The sequence below is a fragment of the Parambassis ranga genome, chromosome 1 (assembly GCF_900634625.1).
Source record: "Parambassis ranga chromosome 1, fParRan2.1, whole genome shotgun sequence".
Taxonomy (NCBI): domain Eukaryota; kingdom Metazoa; phylum Chordata; class Actinopteri; family Ambassidae; genus Parambassis; species Parambassis ranga.
Genome location: NC_041022.1, coordinates 19519228 through 19543303, shown reverse-complemented (window position 1 = coordinate 19543303; position 24076 = coordinate 19519228). Strand labels below are relative to the sequence as shown.

The 24076-nt window shown below is 42.2% G+C and overlaps 1 protein-coding gene across 3 annotated transcripts; it reads right to left on the bottom strand.

Annotated features, from left to right (window-relative positions):
- Nucleotides 1–1854: 1854 nt before the first annotated feature.
- Nucleotides 1855–23676, bottom strand: ttyh3b (tweety family member 3b). 3 transcript variants are annotated; one of them, XM_028408693.1, is made up of 15 exons: nucleotides 23173–23676; nucleotides 21984–22170; nucleotides 15906–16102; nucleotides 12198–12309; nucleotides 11894–12114; nucleotides 11544–11639; nucleotides 11338–11410; nucleotides 11127–11202; nucleotides 10280–10335; nucleotides 10026–10118; nucleotides 9763–9855; nucleotides 9439–9575; nucleotides 7574–7747; nucleotides 6051–6126; nucleotides 1855–4661 (listed from the first exon to the last, which is right to left on the bottom strand). In XM_028408693.1, exons 2-15 carry the CDS (start codon nucleotides 22107–22109, stop codon nucleotides 4527–4529), a joined length of 1665 nt encoding a protein of 554 aa, XP_028264494.1. In that variant the 5' UTR covers nucleotides 22110–22170; nucleotides 23173–23676; the 3' UTR covers nucleotides 1855–4526. The 3 variants fall into 3 exon arrangements, with proteins under 3 accessions (XP_028264494.1, XP_028264502.1, XP_028264508.1); XM_028408701.1 differs by having other exon boundaries at nucleotides 23544–23676; XM_028408707.1 differs by lacking the exon at nucleotides 7574–7747.
- Nucleotides 23677–24076: the final 400 nt, after the last annotated feature.

Here is a 24076-nt window from a genome sequence, read left to right as displayed (position 1 = left end):
CGTCTCACAGCACAAAGCATGTGGTGTGTCTGGTACACATAAAGCTGAGCTTCCCAGAAAGTCAGCTGTGGTGTACAAAGATTTAGGTAGCAACTGGGGCAACAGTTATGTTGTGCGATTACACTTTGTTATACAAGGTTGTACTCGTTTAAAAGGGGCACCACCCAGAGTTCAGCCTGTGGGACTGCAACACATTAATGAAATATTATTAAAAGAATCAGTTAAATCAATCTCACATCAGAGGCAGTAAGCTGTCAGCTTCAGTGACCTCAGTTCTCATATTGGTAAAACAATGCACAGAACAACAACTTGGTCTAAAGCATAAAATACACTGCTCAAAAAATAAATGGAACACTAAAATAACACCTCCTAGATCTCAATGAATGAAATATTCCAGTTGAAAATCTTCATTCATTACATAGTGGAATACGTTGAGAACAAAATAACATAAAAATGATCGATGTAAATCAAAATTATTAACCCATGGAGGTCTGGATTTGGAACCATACTCAAAATGAAAGTGGAAAATCACATTACAGGCTGATCCAACTTGAGTGAAAGTTCCTCAAGACAAGTCAGAATGAGGCTCAGTAGTGTGTGTGGCCTCCATATGCCTGAATGACCTCCCTGCAACACCTGGGCATGCTCCTGATGAGGCGGCGGATGTTCTACTGAGGGATCTCCTCCCAGATCTAGATTAAAGCATCAGTCAACTCCCGGGCAGTCTGTGGTGCAACGTGGTATTGGTGGATGGAACGAGACATGGTGTCCCAGATGTGCTCGGTTGGTATCTCCTCCATGCTCTGGACACTGTGCTGACAGACACAGCAAACCTTCTTGCCACAGCTCGCATTGATGTGCCATCCTGCATGACCTGCACTACCTGAGCAACTTGTGTGGGTTGTAGACACCACCTCATGCTACCTCTAGGGCTGAGAGCACTGACAAAATGCAAAAGTGATCAAACATCAGGCAGAAAGGATGAGAGCAGAGAAATGGTCTGTGGTCAGCACCATTTCCACCTGTTGTCTGTTCCATTTGCACAACAGCAACTGAAATTGATTCACAATCAGTGTTGATCCTGACTGGACAGGCTGATTTCACAGAAGAGTGACTGACTTGGAGTTACATTGTGTTCTTTAAGTGTTCTCATAATTATTTTCAGCGGTGTATTTATTAACTTCCTAATAGTGGAAATATAACATTTAATCGATATTTGATATCTCAACTACTATATTTAATGCTGTGAAGAAGCTGCTTGATAGTATTCTCTAGCAAATATGTGGCGAAGTAAGCCCAAAGTTGCAACAACATGACTGACAAACATTCAAATAGTGAAAAAAGAAAGATAACATTAGAGTGTGAAGTGTCCCTTTGGAATGTAACAGAAGGTTTTATGGCTGGTCTGGTCAGTCTTAATTTCCTAGTATGACATGGCTGTGAGGAGGAAGAGTCATAACTCTCAAGTCTTTTGTCGTCCTTGTTGGTTCATTCTGAGGTGATGAATACAAACCAGTGATAGCTAGCTGTCCAAATTTCCTGTGTGGGTATCGCAAAGCAGATTAGTCTTTCATGTCTCACACTCTAGTGATCACCAATATAAATCTTATTGTCAGTTAGATGGTGGTCTCTACCTTTTTCTTAAAACAAGGTTGTCTCTTTGGAAGAAGGTAAAAATACAGCCAGAGCATCACATGGATTATGACCAGGAGACATAACACAATACAGTGTATACAGTGAGCATATTCATCTGTTTTTGTTTTAATTAGCTGACAGTAACGATGGACTATATTGTTTAAGGGAAGCATCACCAAGAAAACAGAGCTCACTCCTGATCAGTATGTTAAAGTTGCTTTAATTTGTTTTGTTTTTTTAAACATTTATTCCAGGCTGAATGATATCATTACCACAGTTTGACATGTATATCATTAATATCTTAGTTAAACCATCAGAAAATAAAAACAGCCATAGAAAACATTGTTTGTCTGTCACATCTGTACAGAGGTGTATTTGAAGTCTGGCAAATACCACACACAAACAGACACACACACACACACACACCATCCAATCATCACATACTGTAGCAGACTGGTGAGGTCTGAGAAAACATAGCACAGAACTTCAAATACGACCTTCAGCCAGGTGTGCAGACGACACTGGAATAGTCTTATTAAAACATTGCAAGACAGAGAGTCATTCACCATTAATAAGAGAGGAAAAACACTGCTCTCGCCTTTATTCTCCTACAAAACAGCTAGCTATTATTTTACCTTAAAAGTCAGATTTTTACAAGACAAGAGAAAAATTAAAAAACATGTTGTGATATGAAGAGTGTTGTAAGAGTTTTAAAAACATCATGAAAGGCCATAAATCAGTGACTAGTCCCACAGATCTTAACACTGTTTGCATCAATGGTGCAATAAAACACTGTAAAGTACTAGACCATAGGTAGCATTGTTACCATAATATGGACATTTTCTTTCTAGTAAAATCACACATGTAAGATTGTCTCGCTAAAACGAGAAGTGGTCATTGATTAATAATACAATATTAAAATGCTGTACAGGATCGGTGTTTGGATGTTAGGGCTCTGCTCGCTCAGCTAACTACAAGAGTCAGGGTTCCTCTGAAACTACATCACCCAGAATGCCAAAGGTCATCAGTGTGGGAGGGCGTGCAGTTACTACAGCTCTAGATGTGTGCGTAAACAGGACAAAAGTTGGGAAAGATGGGCTTTATATGATACTACAGTGTGTGTGTGTGTGAAGTGTGTTAAGTTGTGTGCAGCGTCAATGTAAAAACAACTCAGGCGAGATAGGCTGGCCTTTGCTTGCTGCCAGTCAGACACACTGATCACTGTACTCACACAGAGTAACACTGAGATAGAGCGACAGCCAATCACGCTGCAGCGAGGTCACACACAGGTTCACAACTACAGGTTTTATACACTGTACACAGAGGTTCAGAGTAGGAGGAAAAGCCACTGGCAGTGTCCCAGGCAGTGAGTTTTACTTCTCTGTCTCACAAAAAGCCACCATGAAAGGAATTTGTGCTTGTGGGTACAAAAATAAAATAAAATAAAATAAAAGATAGTCACTACAGATGGCTAAAGGTTGATTCCAGGTCACCAAAATAAAATAAAAAAGAAACAAAAACAGAAGACTACAGTTGGTCACAGTATCACATCCTGAATGTCAGCTTATGGTAAATAAAAACACCCACTGTCATCAATTGTGGAACACTTGTATGTAACATTATTTAGTCAGGGACATGTTTTTTTTTTTTTTTTTTTTTTTTTTTACAAGGGATTTCCACTTCCATTTTACTGCTTTTTTAAATTCCTGATCACATCCCTGAATGAAAAACAAAAATGTTAACTAACAAAACGTGTGTCTGTCCCTCCTCAGTCCTGGTCCTCTTCTGGGACCATAACTGCTTTACATAGCACCTGGCAAATGTGTACTCACAATTATCTGTCCATTGCTTCCCTTTTCAAGTCTTTCATGTCCCCTTAAGATTGACAGCTGGAAGAAAAACATTCCATGTGAAGTTTTTTCCCTCCCTTTTGAGACATCTGGAGGCAGTAGGAGATGTGGACAGAATTAGGCATCACTCATTTAATGTTCAGTTTTTTGGCACAGGATGAGCCATCTTATGTCCTCCATTTCCCAAAATTCAAAGCAGTTTTTACACAACAGGGTTCCTGGCTCATTTGGGGGGGGGGGGGGGGGGGGGGAATGTGTGTACTGCGTGTGCACAATACGGAGAGACGTGGACACACATTTTTTTTTTTTGAGCTCACGGTTTCAAGTCTTAGACAACAAAGTTAAGCTAAAGAGAGAATGTGTATGTGGTGGTACAGCTCAGTTTCTATCTAAACATGGCTTTCTGATTCACTGGCTATTATTATTTATACAGATGAGAGAAGACTATCTGCCTATTTGTGTGTGTTTGTATGAGATACAGCAAAAATTTCCATGATAAACACGCAGCACAGCACATAACCAGTAAGGATTCAACAGTCTACTTTTTTCATAAAATCAGAGAAACGCACATGTTCACTATTTACAGCTCTGTACAGAGAGTGTGTGTGCATGTGTGTCCTTGTCTGTGTGTGTGTTACGCGGTTTTACTATGTCAGGGAGATTGAGTGGTGAGAGCAGTGTTAGACGCCTCCCCTGGGTGGCAGTGTACAGATCCCAGCGGAGAAGGAGATGGTTGAGAAACTGTTGCGAGGTGCTTTTGTTGCTGTGCATTGTGGTGATGTTGGCTGATCCATCACAGCAGCGGTGGAACAAGCTTCCGGTGTGTGTCCTTGAAGAAGAGATGGACAAGTAGATGGATGGTTGTTGACAACTGCATGTTGTTTGGACAGCTGCAGTTGAGAAGTAGTTCAGGTGCGGCTTGCTATGTAGTGTTGATTCGGCCAGTGTTGGTGAAATTCAGTGGACCTTGATAAACTGGAGTCCTGGTGGTGCTATTGGCTGTGAGAACTGGATTTAGGCAGTACTGAGTTGAACTGGTCTCTAGTGGACTGAAGACTGTGGTCGGGCAGCGGCATGAGGCCGGCTAGCAGGGTCCAGTTGGTCATTGGGAACAGAGCGTCGATTCTGGTCCGGTCGGTTGGTGGCCAGGTACTTTGCTCTCATACTGGAGGTGTACTAAAGAGACAGAGGACACAGAGGAGGAGAGAAAGCGCGAGACAAGAGTGTGAAACAATGAAAAGCAGAGGGGACAAAAACAAGAGATGGAGATTATGGATGGACTATGACTGAACTTTAGTTTTCACCTTATAAAATGAGAATCATGGAGTAAATAATATACATCAGATCAATAAAGCTGAATGACAGATAGATGATATGAGAGGCACACACACACACAGGTACAGCAAAAACACTGTGACTAGTCATTTGGACAGCCGGGGTTTGATTACAACAGTCATTCATTGTATAACAGCTGATTAGGTCTGGATGATGTTATTGTAAATTAGGAGATGTGGTTCATTCACAGTTAGTGCTCTACTTCTGATGTAGTAAGTTAGCCTGGTGTGAGTTAGTGGTCTCTGGTGAGACAGTGAGCACTGAGCCAGTTACAGTTGGAGATCTCTGGGTTCCACGTCACAGCAGCTCTGCACAGGACGGCAGCCCCGGCAACAGCTCCTGTCTAAGAATGATGGATCGAGGCTATTTTTGTTGGCTGCTACAGGTTCAACGGTGGAGGCGAGATATAAGCGCTCCTGTGGCTGTTCAATGGTGAAGGGTGAGGGGGCACAGAAACAGAGGACACAAACACCTCGACCAGAAAATGCACACATAGACACAGTGTGGGAACAGGGTCAGGGGAGGGGGAGTGGGAAACTTTTTAGAAGTTTGGGCTCGGCTTTGCTCGGCTGCTGATTTGTCAAAAATGATTTGAGTGTGACCGCGGGGTCCAGTCAGGTGGTATAGAGCAAGGAATGCATCCTCAGAGGTGTGATCAGGCTACTGTTGAATAAATGTTGTCAGTCCACAGTTTTGTATTGTGTAATGTGTACAGTGGATACAGTATAAAACAACATCCACAGCTACGGGCCAAGCAGCATCTTGTTGAAGCCACAATCGAGGTTCAACAATGTCTCTGAAAATGAACAAATGTTCTGCAAGTTCTCATCACACAGCACAGACAGCCATGCTGAAACCAACCAGACTTGTTACATCAGAAATAGAGGACAACTTATCAAAACAGTCAACCCTCTCTTTTGATGCAAGTACAAACTAACAACAGGCTTCTTTTAAATCTTCCAGATATCCCAGGCTGCCAAAATGACCTTCATGAAGAAGATCCATGATCACGGTCTAGTTTGAGCACAAAGGACACTTGCAGTGGTGTAGGGACAGGGGGACTACCTTCCAATATCCACACATAGCATGCTATGAAACATCAGAGATTGGACATTGGGTCATTTACGCCACAAATCTTTCCGTTAATATTAAAATGCTATCTCTGTGGGTTGTACTGTGGGTATTGGAAGATAGCTGAGGAAGAGTGTGTTCTAGAAAGTGTGCACTTACAGAGGGTGGAGGGGACTCCCTGCCAATCAGGGGGGTGTTCTCACACCGAGGGTTCTGAAAGTTTGCGTTCTGGCTCCTGCATTATAGAATAAGAGGTTACTGCATGTGGTCACCCTGCCACTGAGCTCTTCATCTGGTCTGCTCAACCTTACCACATAAAGATCCTCTGACATGTGGCCTCAGTCAAAACCTCTGCCACCGTTCAACATAGTTACATTCCTTCTCAGCAATGTACAGAAGAATAATACTTTACACTCACAATGGAATGCTGACCTAAAATAATAGTGCTATTGGGGACAGCCAAGGTAAAAAGGCTTTGGTCTCACATTTTAAAAGATCTATTATGATAGTAATCTGTGGGAAAAGACTTTTAAAAGATTCAAGACATTTACACATAAGGTATTCATTATTTTAGGCACTGAATGCCACATATGTTCAAGCACATTTTAACATGAAGCCATATAAGAGCTATTTCCCTGATTTATTTTCGTCTACAATAGGCAGCCCATGTTTCTAGAGCTCATATGAAGGCATCTGAACCTGCCTGTGACAAGAGGTAGAAAAATTATTTAAATGCAATGAAGCTCTGTTTTATTTTTCAGTAAACTGTACTAAATAAATCCACTATACTTTAGGGACAAATAGGTGCTTTTGCATGTTTTGGTCCTTTAACTTGATTTAATTTAATTTAATTTAATGTATAGTCTACTTTACTTCCAAACAGGTTTCCAGTGTTTATTATGCAAGATGAACCGATTTCCCTAAATTACAAGTGGCAGTTTTGCTCCTGGCAGAGAAGCCTTGTTGTTGAGGGTCAAGTTCAACAAACACAACAAGTAAAACATTATTATGCTATGCTTGGCTTTTGCAGTTTAAAGGGCTACTTGTCTCTCGGGTATAAAACAAAACTAAATATTTGCCAGCCAAGCAGAGAATAAATCCAGCTACAGCCACATTTTTATTGGATCCTAGTAGGGTGTAATAAAGGTTCAAAACATGAAAATCACTGTCCCTTATTGTCCCACGACTTTCAACACATTGGTACTGCCTATTTCTTGACATATGGCTTCAAACCATACTGTGCTTGATCAGCTTTAAGAGCAGTAAGCAGTGGCAGAAAATAGATAAAAGCTTATTTCTCTCCTGTATTCAGAACTTCATCCTGTTGCAACAACACATTGCAAGCAGGGTGAACAAGAACCTATGCTATATATCAGCTTTTTGCTCATAAGTGTGCTTGAACAGGCAGGCTGGCTGATACAGCAAGCACCTACATTTCTATCAGCATCAAAGGGAATACTAGTAGTGGGAGCTAAGTCATCAGGAGACAAATATACTAAAAGGTATGTCACAATGGACATGCGAGCCAAATATATTGAAAATATTATCAATTGTAACTTATATTTCAGGCAGTGAGCATTGCTATGCTGCTAGTCTGGATCACAAGGGGCAAGCATCAACTATCTATGGCAAGCAGTGTATTGGTCCTGCTAGCCTCTAGCCAGCGGTGGGTGCTAACTCACATGTATTCAGTGACGGGGGCATTGCTGACAGTGTGGGCTGTAGCGGGCAGGCTAGCTTCGCTACCGTAGCTGGAGCCACAGCTGTAGAGACTGGGCATGTGAACGCGGTACAGGTTATCGTGCACACCGCCGCGTGAGGCACCCGACTCGTCCTCGCCGTCTTCCTCATCCGTCCTTCAATTGGTCAGGGTAAGGGCAGGGCACGAGAGGGTACGATGGATAGGAGGGGGAAAAGGTAGAGGGGAGGGAGATCCGAGAGAGACAACAGAGTGTAAACAAGTGGTTGAAGAGAAGGTTAGGAGAGGGGGAAGGTGTACTTGTACTATTATGAATCCCTCGATACAATCGGCTGGGTAAGGCCATGCCTTCAGGCCAAAAGCAGCTGAACAAGAAGAAAAGGAACATGGGCAGCATTCATCTACAAAACAGATCCTCTACTAAGCACAGTGGCATCCAGGATGGACACATGAAGCTGTTTTTATTGCTGTGCTGTTACACAATTATAAAAATATTAACTGTAACTGTGATATTCTCAATGCCCGTTTAAAAACATGCAGTCATCTCTTCATGCAATCCTCCTCTATACACATAGAGGATTTCCTCCTGGTATTTAGTGTCTTGTGTCAAACAGCAAATTTCAAGAATCCTGATTCTTTGATAGATTTCATGCATCTCTGTGTGCTCCATGGAAATTAAAGCAAAAACATCAGGAAAAAAAGAGGAAAAATATGGCTGATTTGGGCAAACCATTTTCAGACATAAAATGGTCAAAAGTGTAAAACGGCTAGCAACGTAAGAGAATGAGGCATCAAATAAGATGTGTGCTGATTTGGAAGGTTTGATCGCTGGCTAAAAGTATAATGGATTCTACAGTCTGTCTACCAGCTGTCCACATGCTAGCACATCAGACAGGACATTTTTCAGGGGGCAATATTTTAGCCTGGCCCTTTGTTAACAGACACAAAAAAAGGTGGAGGTGATGTTACAACCCTGACCAGCCACCAGATGGTGGTGATTCTCTCTTTCAACCAAAATGGAGTTAAGCTGTGCAGCCCATCAGACAAACTCAGCAGCTGCCGCACAGGCAGTCTAATAAGGAACAGAGCTAAACTCGAGGACATTATGGATTGATGCTTACTAACTGCTGGGCCAAACACTGGCATTGCTGGTGATTCCCAACAAACAAGCGTAAAAACACCAATATGGCACAGCTGTGTTTTAGTATTCAGATAACACCATTACTGCAGAGGTTAGTGGTCTAGAGCTCTCTCTGTGATTTTACCACAGAATTGTTTGGTTGTTTGAGGCGCAGTTAGGATGGGATGTTTATCTGATCATAGGGTCTTTTTATTTTCTTCAATATCCACCATCATTCACTTAAGCCCAAAGCATTTCCAAATCAGGACAGGGAGAGAGGACGAAGGGGAAAGAACAGAAGGAGGAAGTGGGGCACAGAATAAAATATGTGGTGGTGATATATGGTCTAATATAGCACTGGTGCTCCAAGTCCATAGATGAGGAAAACAAGAGCGAGATGCACAAACATAGACACAATCAGCCAGACTGGCAGCGCGAACTGCAAAAGAAAACTGGATGGATGCAAAGACAGGCAGGAGGACATACAAAAGGATACAACAGCTTTGGATACATTTAAATAAATGACATGCATCGGCACCAAGTAGATTCTTTATGGGTCCTTCCAGTGTTTTCAAAGCCATCAGCTGAATTCAGTTAGATCATTTCAGTAAGAGGTTAGCGCTAGTAACATGTCAGCTGTTAGTGTACAGTTTAAAGATGGATTTAGAGCTGTAAAAGGCTTATCTATGTGCATGAGAGAAAGGTAAAGGTGGTTGTGTGTGTGTTACCTCTTGCCAGGCCAGGTATGTGGCACACTGCACACAATAGAGGAGAACATGAGAGCAGTGACGAAGGAGAAGAGAACCAGGTAGATGAGACCTTCCACCCCATCGTAACACAGGCCAGTCAATGCTTGAACATAGTCCTGTGAGGAAGAGGAGAGGAGAGGAGAGGAGAGGAGAGGAGAGGAGAGGAGAGGAGAGGAGAGGAGAGGAGAGGAGAGGAGAGGAGAGGAGAGGAGAGGAGAGGAGAGGAGAAAAAAGATGGAGTCAGCTGAAAAAAAAGAGATCTGAACACTCTTCCCTTCTAACACAACAACCAAAGTGACTCACCATGTGTAGGCTGCGACAGTCAACAAGAGCAGTCAGCTGGTGAAGACCAACTTCAGTGGAATTAAGAACGGACTGGATTTGCTCAAGACTTCCCTGCACGCACACAATAAGTAAAGATTACACATGTACGCTCAAATAAGGACTTTGTGTACCTCTGCATAAACATGTGTGCGCCAGCACTTTCAAAACTGCCACTTTTATCTCTCTACAAACAAAGCCACTCAATCGTGAAAATAAAGGGCTACAGATCACTGCGCACACACCTTGGTGTTGGCATAATCACGTGTTGCTGATCTCAGTAGCTCTGCCACATCATCCTGCATCTCTACCAACGCTTTGTGACTCCCTGACAGCCTCTACAAAACAGACACAGACAGCAAGAGCACATACAAAAACACAAATATATCCTGGTTATTACATTGCTGCGATTCAATCCAATGAAAAGAAAAAAAACACAGACAATGGAAAGGAGTTATTGACAAAGAAGTGCAATAATAATAACACAGGGCTGACGTACCTGCTGGAAGGGGTTAATTTGTCCAGAGCTGCACCTCAGGTAATACTGCAGGATATCTGGGAATGCACCAATAAATACGCCAATTAATATATCATGCATGCATTCGGAATAAAGGTTAACACAGCCTATCAACGGGGTCATGTTGGCAGTATTACAAAGGCACAACTGAGTGTTTTTATGCGTATGTCACAGAGGCAACATCTGTGCTCTACAGCAAATAGATAGAGCGGAAACAACAGACAGACAACAGAACTCATTAGATGAGTGAAAAGAGAGAAGTGAGGGAGTGAAAGGAAGAAAGGGTGCAATTGAGAGGTAAAGAGAGATGAAAAGGATAAGGAGAGAGAGCAACACACATGATCGTGAGTAAAAAATAAAAGCAAAAATAAGCTTTTTTCTTTTTTTATGCATCTGAGACAAACAGGAGGGAACGCAAACAGGGAGTACAGGGTTGCTGATGCATTGCAGTCAGCAGAGAGAGTAAGAGCTTTTAGATACCCAGAGTGTCAATCAAACGCAATCCCGTTGGATAGAGGCACTCACACATACACACACTATTGCACACACTTGTTTCTTAAAATAGAAGCAACATGTCAGGGTGAGATTCAACTGTCAGTGAGGATACTGGAGTCTGTTTGTCTGCTTACAGTGCTCTCCAAAGACAGCTCATTGACCAGTTTCTTACCATTTCTCCCAAAATCATGAATATTGTTAAAAATGTATTTGCTTTTTTTTAGCAGTGGAAAGCCTAATGAAGGGCTTACAGGCAGAAAAAAACAAAGACTGAACATCAGGTTATTCATACATTTATAGTCAAATAAAATTGTACACTTGTATTTTTGGATACCTTGGTTGATGACAGCGTTTTCCTTGGTTACCCTGGTGATGTAAGTATCGGGGGAAACACAGAAGTCGCTGGCTGACTGTAAGAGGTTAAGCACACATGACACATCAAGCTACAGTACAACATCCATGCCAAACACACTCACTCAAGCGGTGGGTAGAGATTACATCATTGCAGAGCCAGAGCTCTGAGCTGTTGCCATGGTTACACTTACAGCAGCGACAGCCAGTTCCAAGCCCAGAGACCCCCAGCTGATTATCAGAGTCAGAACCCCCAGCAGACAAACTCTGAAGAATAAAAACAAATTGTTGAAGGCACAATGACGACATGCAGTATACAGTTTTAGCAGATGAAGAGTTTAGGCAGGGTTGGACTGGCCCAATCAGAGCAAATTTTGAGGTGTGATGCAAAGTAACATACCCAATCAGTGTGCCTCTGGAGTTGCGTATCAGGCCAAACAGCACCAAAAGACAAATAAGCACATCAAACAGCAGTAGGCCAAGGTATCCCAACCACCTGTAAAACAACACATTTACCACAATGTCATCACATATGTAGGTCTGATTATAATCAGACCACTTGGCCATTAGTTCAGTTTTTTTTCTTTAATGCTATTGCCATGTGTGTCCACTTACACTTGGCTGACTTTCAAATGCCACACATAACCAGAAGGCAACACTTACCAAGACCACATTGTGAGATAATGCTAAGACTGTTTGATTTATCAAATACTGTTGCAAATCAAAACACATGTTGTTGTTAATAATGACCTGTAGAAGTCATAGGTCTCTGTCTTGCGGGCCAAGTCTTCCAGGGAGATGTCAGTATTGGACCAGAAGGGAATGTCCACCATCAGCCTCACCAGCTCATCCAGCTGTCCCTGCAGCTTTTGGATGATGGACACGTAGTCCGTCTGATCTTGGAAGGCCGTCTCTAATTGGACCAAGTTCTCCTCCACTGTTTGGTTTAAGGCTAGGGCGCTATCTGACACCTAGATACAACAAACAATTGTCACCAGTAATATTCTTTTAATTACTAGATAAGAACATTTTTGCAATGATGCAGGAAACTTACCAGCTTCTCCACCCCAGATACGGTCCTGTTGGCATGACGGAGCGAGTATGCCACACGATTGGCTCCATCACTCGACTCCCCATTTCCATAGAATCCTACAGCGATGCCAGCACTAGGAGGCAGAAAATAAGAAGTGCCAAATGTTTACACTATGACTAATTTAAGCGTGAATGGCATCAGATTGAACAATATGGATGGAGGCTACACACATGAACACACAGATCCATACAATACACGCACACAGACACAACTGCAGCATTGGTTAGTGAGATGCTGACTGTAGTTCCTCTTTTTACCAGCAACAGGCAGTACTGAGCTCACAGTTTTTTCAATTCAGTGTCACCCTAAAGCCTCGAGCAAACTCAGGACTACCAGGAATGATTCACACACACACACACTCACACACTCTACACAATAATTGGGTCACCAGACCGCAAATAATATGATCCTTCTGCAGCTCTGCACCCACATTCACAGGTTACACATGCTACAATATCTGGGGTTTCTGGCCCCAGCACATTTTCATCTAAACCCAAGTGCTCCTTAACCATGTTCACAACACTCATCTAACACCACCAGAGAAATCTTTTTTCCACTCTCGGTTCCATCTCACCCTTTTCCACACCCTTCCCCACTATGCTTTTATATTCTCCTCTGCTAAAAGCTCTTGTGCCCCAATGCCCTCCTTTGTGTGTGCATGCATGTGTGTGACTCTATGCTTTGTATTGATGATGTCCCTGTCTGCACACTAACACCAGACAGATTTGTAGAGAGGAATTTATGGCCATTGTTAAGGCAATTCATTCTAGCCCATTAGATCTTGAGTAGCCCCATATTACATTAGGGTTTATGTCGTGTGGATGTGTGTGTGTGTGTTTCAGGGCTTTATGATGGACTTTATAGGTGCTTGTGACATAAATGTATACATAAATACAAGCATGGAAATTTTAATGTGCATTGTATCTTGATGTAAACACAGTATTTTTCCTCTGTTCAGTTCCATATCTGCTGCTGCCTTTCACTATTTCATCCTTCATATGATGTCAGTTTAAACTGTAAATCTCCCTCCACTCCTGTTTACCCACCCTCTGCTTCTCTGTAACCATCCATGCTCTCCCCCACTGCCTTCTTCCTCAGGGAGTTTTATCTGGTCATATGAATACTGGCTGCTCCCATCAAGGGATTTTATGACTATATTAACCAACAGCTTAGATATGAGACATATACAAGGCCTCCACGTTTCAAACATCAAATGACTGACAGCAATCACTGACTGGCTTGGTTCTGATAATAAAAACACACACATTACTGGGACATGTTTTTTTTGTCTTTGAGGAACATTAAGCTTTTACATGACAGAGCTTTTACTCTCTGCTTTTACAGTTAAAAATGAATTGGCATCATAAGCATCATAAAAATGCTTTGCTCTACCTAAATGAGCACACTCCAATGCACTCAGCTGGAGCTCAGCAGATGAGACAGTAACTGTTGCGATCAACCTCAGTTCCTCATGTAACATCCTTGGCTTCGTGTAACTGTGCACAAAAATGATTAGAGGGATATTGTGGCATATGGTTCTCAGATTAGGGGAAAAGAGCATTTGAGTACTCAGTATCTGCTGATGAGTTGCAGATGTTGGACAGAAATATCCCGAATAGGCTATGTTTTCTAGTAAACCTGTGATTATGTTTAATTACTTAACCTATAAAGAGAGAAAAAGCATCACTTTCCCATAGCCTAATGTAATCTCTTTGTTTGTTTGTGTAACTATTCAGTTTATTCAATTTATTGCTACACAAATGACTAAAACAAAGAATCAAAAATCTAAATGTTGTTAGTGGACTAATGCTTTCAGCATAACAGTAACAAGCTAATGAAAGATACGGCTTCTACTGTTTAAACACACAGCACCTGCCCACAAATGGAGGAAGTCCACATGCTGCTGGCATTGTGCCAAAAATAAGATATGATGTCATGTTAAACTGTGGACAAAGAAGAGCAAGCACATGCACAAAGGCACGCACACTTGCACACATAGGCATGCATGTCTATATCAAATATTCAATAAGAAATATTATAGCAGATCATTAAATATGAAAACCTCCCAAAATTCAACACTGAGTCACGCAAAAACACACACACACTCAGACAAAGCTACCCCTGACTGTATAATTCATTTCTCGTCTCTGCATCAAATCTGCTTCTGTCTCCATGGCAACCTTTCTAGGCCAGGGAGACGGCCGAAGAGAGAGAAATGATAAATAAAGGAGGGGGACTAACAGAGATGGAGGAATAGGAAGAAGAAAAGTGTAAAAGATAGAGGAATAGTTTGGGTATCTGTTGAAGTGAGCTGAAATGTTTGTGCGTAGGTAAAATGCACTCTACCCTACTGCTGGCTCGCTGAGGGTGAAAGACCTCAGAGTGTACACAGCATAGATAAACACAAACAGTGGTATGTAATCACCTGGCTGGCTAACATCATGTACATATCAGGCTTATTACAAGACCAAGTGGACATGAATGGTGCAATGTCAGAAGATAGTAAACATATGACGGTTCTATAGTGACTACATGGATTTAAACCTGGAACTCTGCAATTATGTATTCAGTTAAGGCCCAAAATAATCAAAACACCCCACTCTATCTATCTATCTATCTATCTATCTATCTATCTATCTATCTATCTATCTATCTATCTATCTATCTATCTATCTATCTATCTATCTATCTACTCTATCTACTGTTTAGTATTAGGTGAAGTAAATACATGTGAATGAAGGACAGCAAATCAAAGACATTGTGTTACTGAATTAACTATCAGATCAAAAATGCAACATTTGGGCTATTGTTGTTGTGATCTCCATCTTTCACTCTGTTGTGTGTTTATGAGGGGGTGAATGTGAGTCATGATCTCTGTAATCATAAACACAAAGAGCTAGCTCTGCTGTTATAAGACAGTCGGTGACAAATGATATGTGCATGTCTGGTTGAAAAAATAACAGGGAATTTGTAATAGAACATACTTAGGTGGGTGAATTTCTGTCCCGCAATGATGGACAAGAACGGAGTGCTAAATGGTTGCCCTACATTGAGACTTGCATTGTTTAGAAAATAAATCTGTTACCTTTAATTGCCAATAGTGGACATTAGAGCCAATCAGCACCAACCTAGTCCCTACACAGCTATAAAGCAACAGGCTCTGAATTGCTGAGTAAGCAACTCATAACCAACAGCTCCTTAATAATCCCCAGAGAAGAGTTAGATGGGCTACAGGGCAATGTTTAAATAAATCAACCCTCACTAAATCAAGCGTCCCTAAAGAAACAATTCTTATAGCCAGTGGCATGGCTGCAGAGATACAGGCAGTTTAATACATTGCACTTGCAATTAGGTGTTTTTGTTTTTGCGTGACAGAACATTCAACTTCTGACAGTTGCTGTTATCAATTATTGTCAATCATCCTTAAGCTGCATAGTTTTTCAGGGTAATTCTGTACAACCTATGTGGGCACCTTTTCTCTCTAAAACAAGTTAAACAACTTAAAACTATCTGACCTTGTAACACCTAAACCCAAAAGAGGTCCTACAGGAAAGGTTCTAGTGATAGAAACGCAAATGACAGTGCAGGCCTCTCTAAATTGGCCCATTTGTTCCCCATTTGTTCCTGCAGTGAAAAATCAACTTAATCTCTACAAAAGAAAACTCTCACCTGCAGACCAGTGTGGCGATGATGACGCACCAAGCAGTGCAGCAGCAGTCGGCGCTGGGCTGCTGGGAGTGCGTATGGGAGTGTGAGGAATCATCACTCTTGCGCCGCCGGCAGCAAAGCCAGAAAGAGTAGAAGAGAAGGAAGAGGAGGTCCAGGCCCAAACACAGCAAGGCCACAGCTCCAAGGAGCAGCACAGACTACAAATAAAGAGAGTGAGAAAAAAACAACATTTAGTGGAAACATTTCTTAATTTGACTTGTTTCACATTTTTTTTCCACAAAACTCTGGGCCTGTTCAATCATTACTGACATGTATTATGTTTGAGAATTGTTCTTATCAGTGGGAGGGGGGACAATTTAGGATGTGGGTTAAGGAGACAGGAAGCAAATGAGCTGATAGGAGTAGAAACCAGATACACAGACAGACCTCATGACTTGGTAGACAGATGCACAATCTATGTTTCTCTCTCCTGCTTTTTGTAGCCAAAAACAGTGTCTGTTAAATGGTTGTTGGATAGATACTATGAACAAATTTGCATTACATTGTATTTGCACACCATCAAACATGTGCGCCTTCATGGAGTGAGCGGAAATGCTGCTGTTGGGGAGCTGTGAGCACTAGAGACCCACCACACAGATCACACACCCTTTAAAAGCTTTGAAGTGTAAAAGAAGGAAGGGACGGTGGGGGCAGACAAGAAAAGGAGTGTGGGGGGAGTACATTTGGAACAAAAAAAGAGACAGACTGGAGAGACATACAAGGAAGAAGATGTGAAAGAAGATGACTGAACACTAAAAAGGAAGAAGTGGAAAAAGACGGGACGGCTGTTACAGCAATTTGGCTAAAGCTGATGAAGTCTTTTTTGTCACACACACACACTGAAATGTTGATTTTTCTTCCTCTTTGGGGACGTCTGGAAAAGTCATTGTACTGCAGGACGACTCAGAGTCAGGGGCACGTTTCTGGAAAACCAAAAATCTCCACCTGCTGGACTACTTATGGAAGACAAAGGGATCCTTCCTCAGACCTGCTCAGTCAAAATACAAAAATGCAACAGAACAGTTATTCTGAGGAGATGCAAGATGATAACACAAACTGACTCCACCTACACAATCCTAACAGACTTTCTGGCCTTCCAGGCTTGCACACTGCTGCTTTTTGTCCTGACCTTAATTTGTACTCCCCACAAGCCAGACATTCTCTTCATCTATTCAAATATATTAGGGACGCAATCAAACATTAATTCTGAGGCTATAAAACAAATTTGTCACAATAAATTGCTTCACCTCTTATCTCATAACAATACTATAAATAGGCAGATCATCAGCTAAGCTAGCAGATCCGAGAGAGGCAATGCTTCAATGCTGACACCTCAGAAAATCAGAAATATCCATTTATGCACACTTAAGAATGAAGGCAAGACACTGATCTCTTTTCACATTGCTGAACCTTGATCTAGAATTTAAACAGGTTAATTCAAAGATCCACAAAATTCGAAAAGTCCAGTTTACAAATCCCTCCACCAAAACTCTACCCACTGCCACTAAGCAGTACCATGCTTGTTGGCACCTCAGTACACCACAGAACATTTGATATGCACCATTAGAAGCAACTGGCAGTGGTATAATGTGAAGAGAAATAAAAAATCTAATCAAACAAAAGGCACAGTATAATAGCAAAAAGAAGACACCTCCTCATTCACAATGAGTGGACTTTTATTGGGGCCTGTTATGATGTTGTTATTAGCCTTATCTTATTACAAGGTGAGAAACTTTCACTATGTGTATATATATCTCTGTCAATCCATTTTCACGTTCTAATGACAAAGCATCTCTTAAGGTGTGTCTCTCTTTCATCCTTATATTCTAGAGTTTAAAATCAAGGCGACTGGAATCATAGCACAGTTTTCTGAAGGCAGTACTCAAAAGATCAGTTCATTGTTTTGTTTTGATTTTTTTTCACTGACAGGTTAAAGAGGATAAGTGGAGAACAGGAGGAGAGGCTCCTGATGAGACAGGAGGGGGAGGTAAGCCCTACAGACTCTCAGTCTCTGCTATTATCCTGTGTTATTATCTATAGGCTTAGTGCTGGAGAAGTTGTGTTATCGTAAAGCCCTACTGTGCCATGAATGCATTGTTAGACCTCTTGTGCTTTTATAATCAACAGGAGGGATTTATACCATATATAGTGCAATTCATTAAGCTGTGGATAACTGGAATGAAAACCTCACGGTGTATTAAAGGCGGATACTTCATGGCAGACACCATAAATCATGCTTCAAGAATGACACAAATATAGACGTATGACAAATTGGGAGTGCTTAGTAACACACTGATATTTTTTATTAGAAATTAGACTAACATAGCTACTCTTTCCTACTTCCACCTTTCCACATGAGAGATTATTGCTTACTTTTAAGCTATTTAAGCATACAAGACAGTAAAGACGATACAAAAAAGGTTTAATGCTCTTAAAACACACTATTTAAATATTTTATTCCCTTAAAAATGAATATTGTAAAGTGATTATTCAAAAAAAACAATACATTTTTCAGGACATTGCATGAAAGGAGCTGGAAGCATGGAGTGTAATTGTTTAAAAAGCACAGGTCTGCTATGTACCAGTAAACAAATAGAAACAACAACTGACCCAGGACTCTTCATGTTTAGCTTATGGGCTTAATGTCAAACTTATAATCTGACTAAGGACCAGCTCTCTGCAACCACCTCCTCCTACTGTGTATGATGGCCGCTAGATTAACTGTCAGGCTGACAAACCATCAGAGCAGATTAAGCGTGGATCAATTAGGTACTAATAAGCATGGTGAGCTTGGCCACACTTAGAACTGTGTGTGTGTGTGTGTGCATGTACGCACATCTACCCTACTGGAGATCAGCTTGCAGGCCGGGGGGAGGGGCTAAACGTTAAACACCCAGGCACACTGATCCACTTTCAATCTGCCCATTCAAGTGTGTGTATGTGCGCGGCCACAAATGTGCGTGTGAGTGTTTGACCTGACAGGATCAATCACTTCCACTTCGGTGAGTTGTCCTTGCACTCTCCCTGCCTGTGTGTTACCCTGTAGTCTGGCCTTGCCTACTACTATCCTCTCATCGTCTTTCCTGAGGCGCTGGCTGACCTCATGCTCATTCCCCTAATATTTACCTGCACTGCTGGGTCAAAGAGCACCCAATGGCACAGGCACAGACCTGGAAGGACGAGGGCAGTGAGTTTTTAATCTATGCTAAAAATAAATTCAGTGTCATCTTTCGTCTTTCAGGCACTGTGATCCTTTCCAAAACGCTATGAGATAATGTCTTCTACAGAGCAAACTGAAGCACACACTCTCCAAAACACCAATTACTGACTGACTTTCCACAGCTGGGAATATGTACAGTATGTGTGTGTTATTACAGGTCACATGATTCCTCTGTAATGTTCTGCAGCTGTTTAACTGTGGCTGGTAGCTGACGCTGCAACTCTGCCATAATACAAACAGACGAACTCGCTTACAAAGACACACGCTATCCCAATAAACTGCACAACCTCAGAATGAGAGATCTGATTTCAGCACTGCAGGAAAAAATAAAAAAATAAAACTGTTTTCTTGAAAGAAAAAAGCAACAGAGTCAGCATCCCCAATAAAGTCAAAGTCATCAGAGACCAACTGCTCTGGTGAATGAATGCAGAACAGTTGTTCGGGAGTGAGTGAGTGAGAGAGACTGTGTGAGAAGAAAGTTTTGAGCAGCTTCAGAGCTCAAGATCTGAATGCAAATGAACCTGAGCCAAATCAAATCAACAAGAAAAACACCACACAGAAGAATCTCTCTCTCTCTATTGTGTGTGTGTGTGTGTGTAATGCTGCGTTGCGGTGACGGACACAGTGCACTGAAGGACACTGTGTAGGACCTTGTTTGTATGTGAGTGTGTGTTTATGTGTCTCTCAGCTGGATGAGTGGATGCATGAAAGCCTTTGAGACAGATATACTGAGCCAATCTAAAGACGGGCTTTAGTGAAAGAGTGAAAGAAAGAAAGAGAGCATTCTTTTACAACAAACTACAGCCCTCCCTCTTTCCACTCTCCCCCCTCCTTCCCTCCTTCTTCACTCCCTCCCTCCCCCCTTAGTCCAATTCAACCTCCTTCTTCTTGTTCTTCTCGCCCTCTATCCCCTCCCCTCTCTCTCCCCCCCGTCTGGCCAGAATTAATGATTTCACCCTGAATAGAACCCCTATATTCACATGCACGCACACACACACACACACCCTGAGGCAGATTTGTGACCTCACCTCGACAAACAACACTAAGTGCTAAATACGCACTGACACAGAAAGTGAGCATACTGTACATGACAAATGTACACACAGCACATATATTACATACGATATGCACAGCAGTGCAAACGGTTACATATGATCATAGTGCACAATGCTCACTGACATGGAAACAGTATCATCTGCTAAAATATGTCAGGATGTAATTAGTCTTAAAAAGGGGGTCCTTAAAATTCCAGTGGGCACACACATTGACACACATGCACAAAGGCCCTTAGTTAAACATTGAATAGCTTGCAGGAAGTGGCTAGTTGGCAATTTAGAAGCACCTCCCATGGCTCATCGAGCCTTCTCTCTCTCAACTCGCCTCCAATCAGTCTCTTTTTATCTTTCTCACTCCTCCTCTCTGCCTGCTTCTCTCTCCATTTCTCATCTCCCTCCCTTGTTCATAGTCGTGGGTGCCTTCCCACGCTCAGCTCTTGAACTTGCACGCCCTCCCTCCCTCTCCCTGTACATGTCAGCTAACTGCATTCAGAGGCCACTGCAGCACATGAAATGTGAGATTCAAAAAACGATGTGCCTCGGCTTTATGCAGGCTATGGAGTCTGTTTCCCCGTGCAGAGACCTGGAAGTCACCTTGTTTGAGGATTCTAATTAAATGCAGCAAAAGTGGGCCAAACCACCCTTTTCTGAGATGGAGCTGTTCTCTAAGGCAGTGCTGCTGACTCAGTCTGTGTTGAATCAAAAAACTACTGCAATTAGTTTTATGCTTTTAACTAATTCTAATGAATAATCTTTCCCTGATTATTTTTTTTATATTTCACGATTCAAACATTTTCAACACAATGATATATTAGGATTTTGTGGAAAAACATTCATTAACATCCAAATTTCTGCTTTAGTTCAACCAATCCTACAAAATAACATACAAGCATGCAAACATATTGGGTCATTATTGGGTTGACCTATCAACAGATCATCAAGGTTAATGTTGATTATTTTCTGTCTATTGACTGATCTATTGGTTCGAATCGTTCTCTCGGTGTTTGATGGGCAAAGCAATCAGTGCTGGCTGAGAAATGAAGCCAAATAGGGACCTGTGAAAAAATCTGCAGTTCCAATGGCCACTTGAGGCTGCCTACATCGATCCCCTTAAACCTCAGTTTAACAACAAAAAATGTTTCAAACCCAGTAAAGAATAGTTTTGGTTTCTATAGTTCATTTTCTCATTTCATGCTATGAGGGAGAATTTTTTTATATATATATATATATATATAACGTGTGAATGGATTGAACAGCAGCCTTTGTCCATATAGGTTTATGTGTCTTTATTTTGGTAAGAGGTAAGACTGTCTGATATTGATAAGTTAAAAGTTTGATATGACAGAAATAGACATTAATTGACAGACAGGACGTTTTGTCTCTTTCTCTCCTGTTTTTCTTTTTATCTTCCAACCCCTCAAATTTACAGTATAATCGTTTGCAGTCCTGACCCTCAGTTTTCGATCTAACTTTGTGCTCAATAAACTGGAAGTTTCTGCACTTACTCTTTCTCAACAACAGTGGTGATGCAGGAATAGGCCCACTGTCCTGATTCATGGATATCACACACACAGCATTGATCGATGTGGTGAGGGAATCCACAGCTCTGTGGCTGCAGTATGGCCTCAGTCACTACTTGGCCACTCTGCTGTGAAATTACAGTGTGGGCAGGTGACAGGACGTAGGATGATAAGGTGATGCTGCGTGATGAAGGGGATGATGAATTCAGAGTGGGAGGTAATAATTCGCCCGTACTCCTCTTACCTTCTGGTACTCAGAGTCCTCCGGCCTGAAGTCACTGCTCACCATCTGAAACTCGATGTTGAAATGAGGCATCCGGTGCAGCAGATTCACCCACCAAGGCGGGGAGTAGTTAACCACAGCCGCCATCCTGGTGCAGCTGCCCTGCTGGCTGTCACTTTACTCTTGAACCGGATTCCTCACAGGGATGCTGCAAAGAAATTCCCCACCTGTCATGGCTTTGGTAGCAGCTTTTAAAATCTCATTTTTACAAACACAGTGGAAGAAGGTACCACCCAGACATGCATGCATGCATCAGACCGAGAGATTAATGATGACATTGTGGTACACAACTGTTAATACTGCTTTTACAAAGGATTACATAGCAGTAGTAAGCTTATAACCTATATGATAATGTGCTTCTCCTATTATAATGGTTAAGATCTGAGCTGTGCAGCACTGGGGCAGCCCTCCCTGACACACCTGTGCATGATGCTGTGTGTGCAGTTAAACAGGCTAAAACACTGCAATATGACATATTGCAAAAATTCAATGAAAGCCGGTCATAATCTGATTTCTGCCATCTAACGGTTGCTTGCATTTGCAGTGATGTAATGTGTGTTACTGCACAATATCATGTCATCCAACATGCCTGTATCATGAGAATTATGGACATATTATCACCAATAACGCATAAGGTTATAATCAGATGGCCCGAAAATATATTTTAAAGCTCACAACATAAACAAACAATAACCTCATGCGGTCATACTGTACATGAATTAAAGCATGACAATAGCATGGCTGACAGCAACCTCACATCACCCGATTTACGCCCATACTGCAAAACACACAGGCTTCGTGTTATAAATATGTCGTGGACGGCAGAAATGGCCGTTAAATCAAACCCCACGCACACGACACGGACACGACTCTTTCTATTGTGCTGAATTTACTGTACAGACACATGTAGGTCACCTCGGTCGAAGCGCTGTGCTCACATATTCAAGGAGAGCGCCGTATTTATTGTACACAGTCAATAAAATGTTAGCATCCCCGGATTAGCTAGCTTTATCCCGCTTTGTTAAAACTACCGCAGTCCCACGGAGTCGTCAAGGCAACAAGGAGGAGAAAAGGCAGACCTGGCTTCAGGGCTGCGTGTCCGTGGACACCACTGAGCCCACAAACATATTAAACAGTGTTGTAAACCTACCTAGTGAAGCCCGAGCGGGTGCACACTGTGATTTCGTGTAGTCTTTGGAGTCCAGACCGGCGTATATTTCACCTATTGTCTTCCCAGATCCGGCGGTGGATTTGAGCACGACAGCCGTGCGCTGCTGCATCAACGCGGCCGTACCGAGCTAGCTGCAACGAGCGAGTCGGCTGCAGTCCCAACCACATTGAAAAGAACGGAATCACGGTCACAGACCCGGTCCGCTCACATCTCACAGAGACGCCTTCAACCGTTTCGACTACCCTCTCCGACAACAGCACTACGGCAGATTAAGGGTTAAACTCTTTGACCCGCAACCGTGTATCTAGTTTTCCCCGGTTTGACGATGCCGTCGGTATCTTTGCTCTGACCGTTTCTCCCACGGTGACCGTCGGCTGAGTGCGTTCAGCGCTGCGGCTCCTCTGTTGGATGATATTGTTGGAGCGTGAGGCAAACACGGTGTTTAAAAAGCCCAGGAGGACGGGGCTTTGCGGCAGCTCCGGCTCTGTGTGTGTGTGTGTGTGTGTGTGTGCGTGTGTGTGAGGGAGGGAAGGAGGGATGGAGCAAATGCGCATACAGGGCTCCCCCTGACGGTGAATTCATGGTAGCACGCGTTACAGTCATAGAACTGAGATGACTTCACCATTGGTAACAATTAGTATGCAAGTAACAATCTGAATGCATGACTCTAGTTACTACAAGGTATTAGTAATGAATTGTGCTGAATACTCCCATAACCACTATAATACATGCATAAGTACAAGAGTACATTAGATATGCCTTAGTATCAAAACATTGACCTCAAAAGTCCCCACAAGGGGTCAGACAGTTATCTAAAGAAAAATCTAACTACAACTTTTTAACTATGCTAACTATTTTTATACTTTTACATTCAGGTGTATTA

What these genes read in the sequence shown, in the direction of transcription:
- ttyh3b (XM_028408693.1), bottom strand. Translation starts at nt 22,109, where the DNA reads ATGGCGGCTGTGGTTAACTACTCCCCGCCTTGGTGGGTGAATCTGCTG. An exon ending in ACTGTCGCAGCCTACACATG is followed by an intron (nt 9,576 to 9,762) that starts GTGAGTCACTTT and finishes TCTTCCTCACAG; the next exon opens with GACTATGTTCAAGCATTGAC. An exon ending in GCCCCCGTCACTGAATACAT is followed by an intron (nt 6,127 to 7,573) that starts GTGAGTTAGCAC and finishes TCTATAATGCAG; the next exon opens with GAGCCAGAACGCAAACTTTC.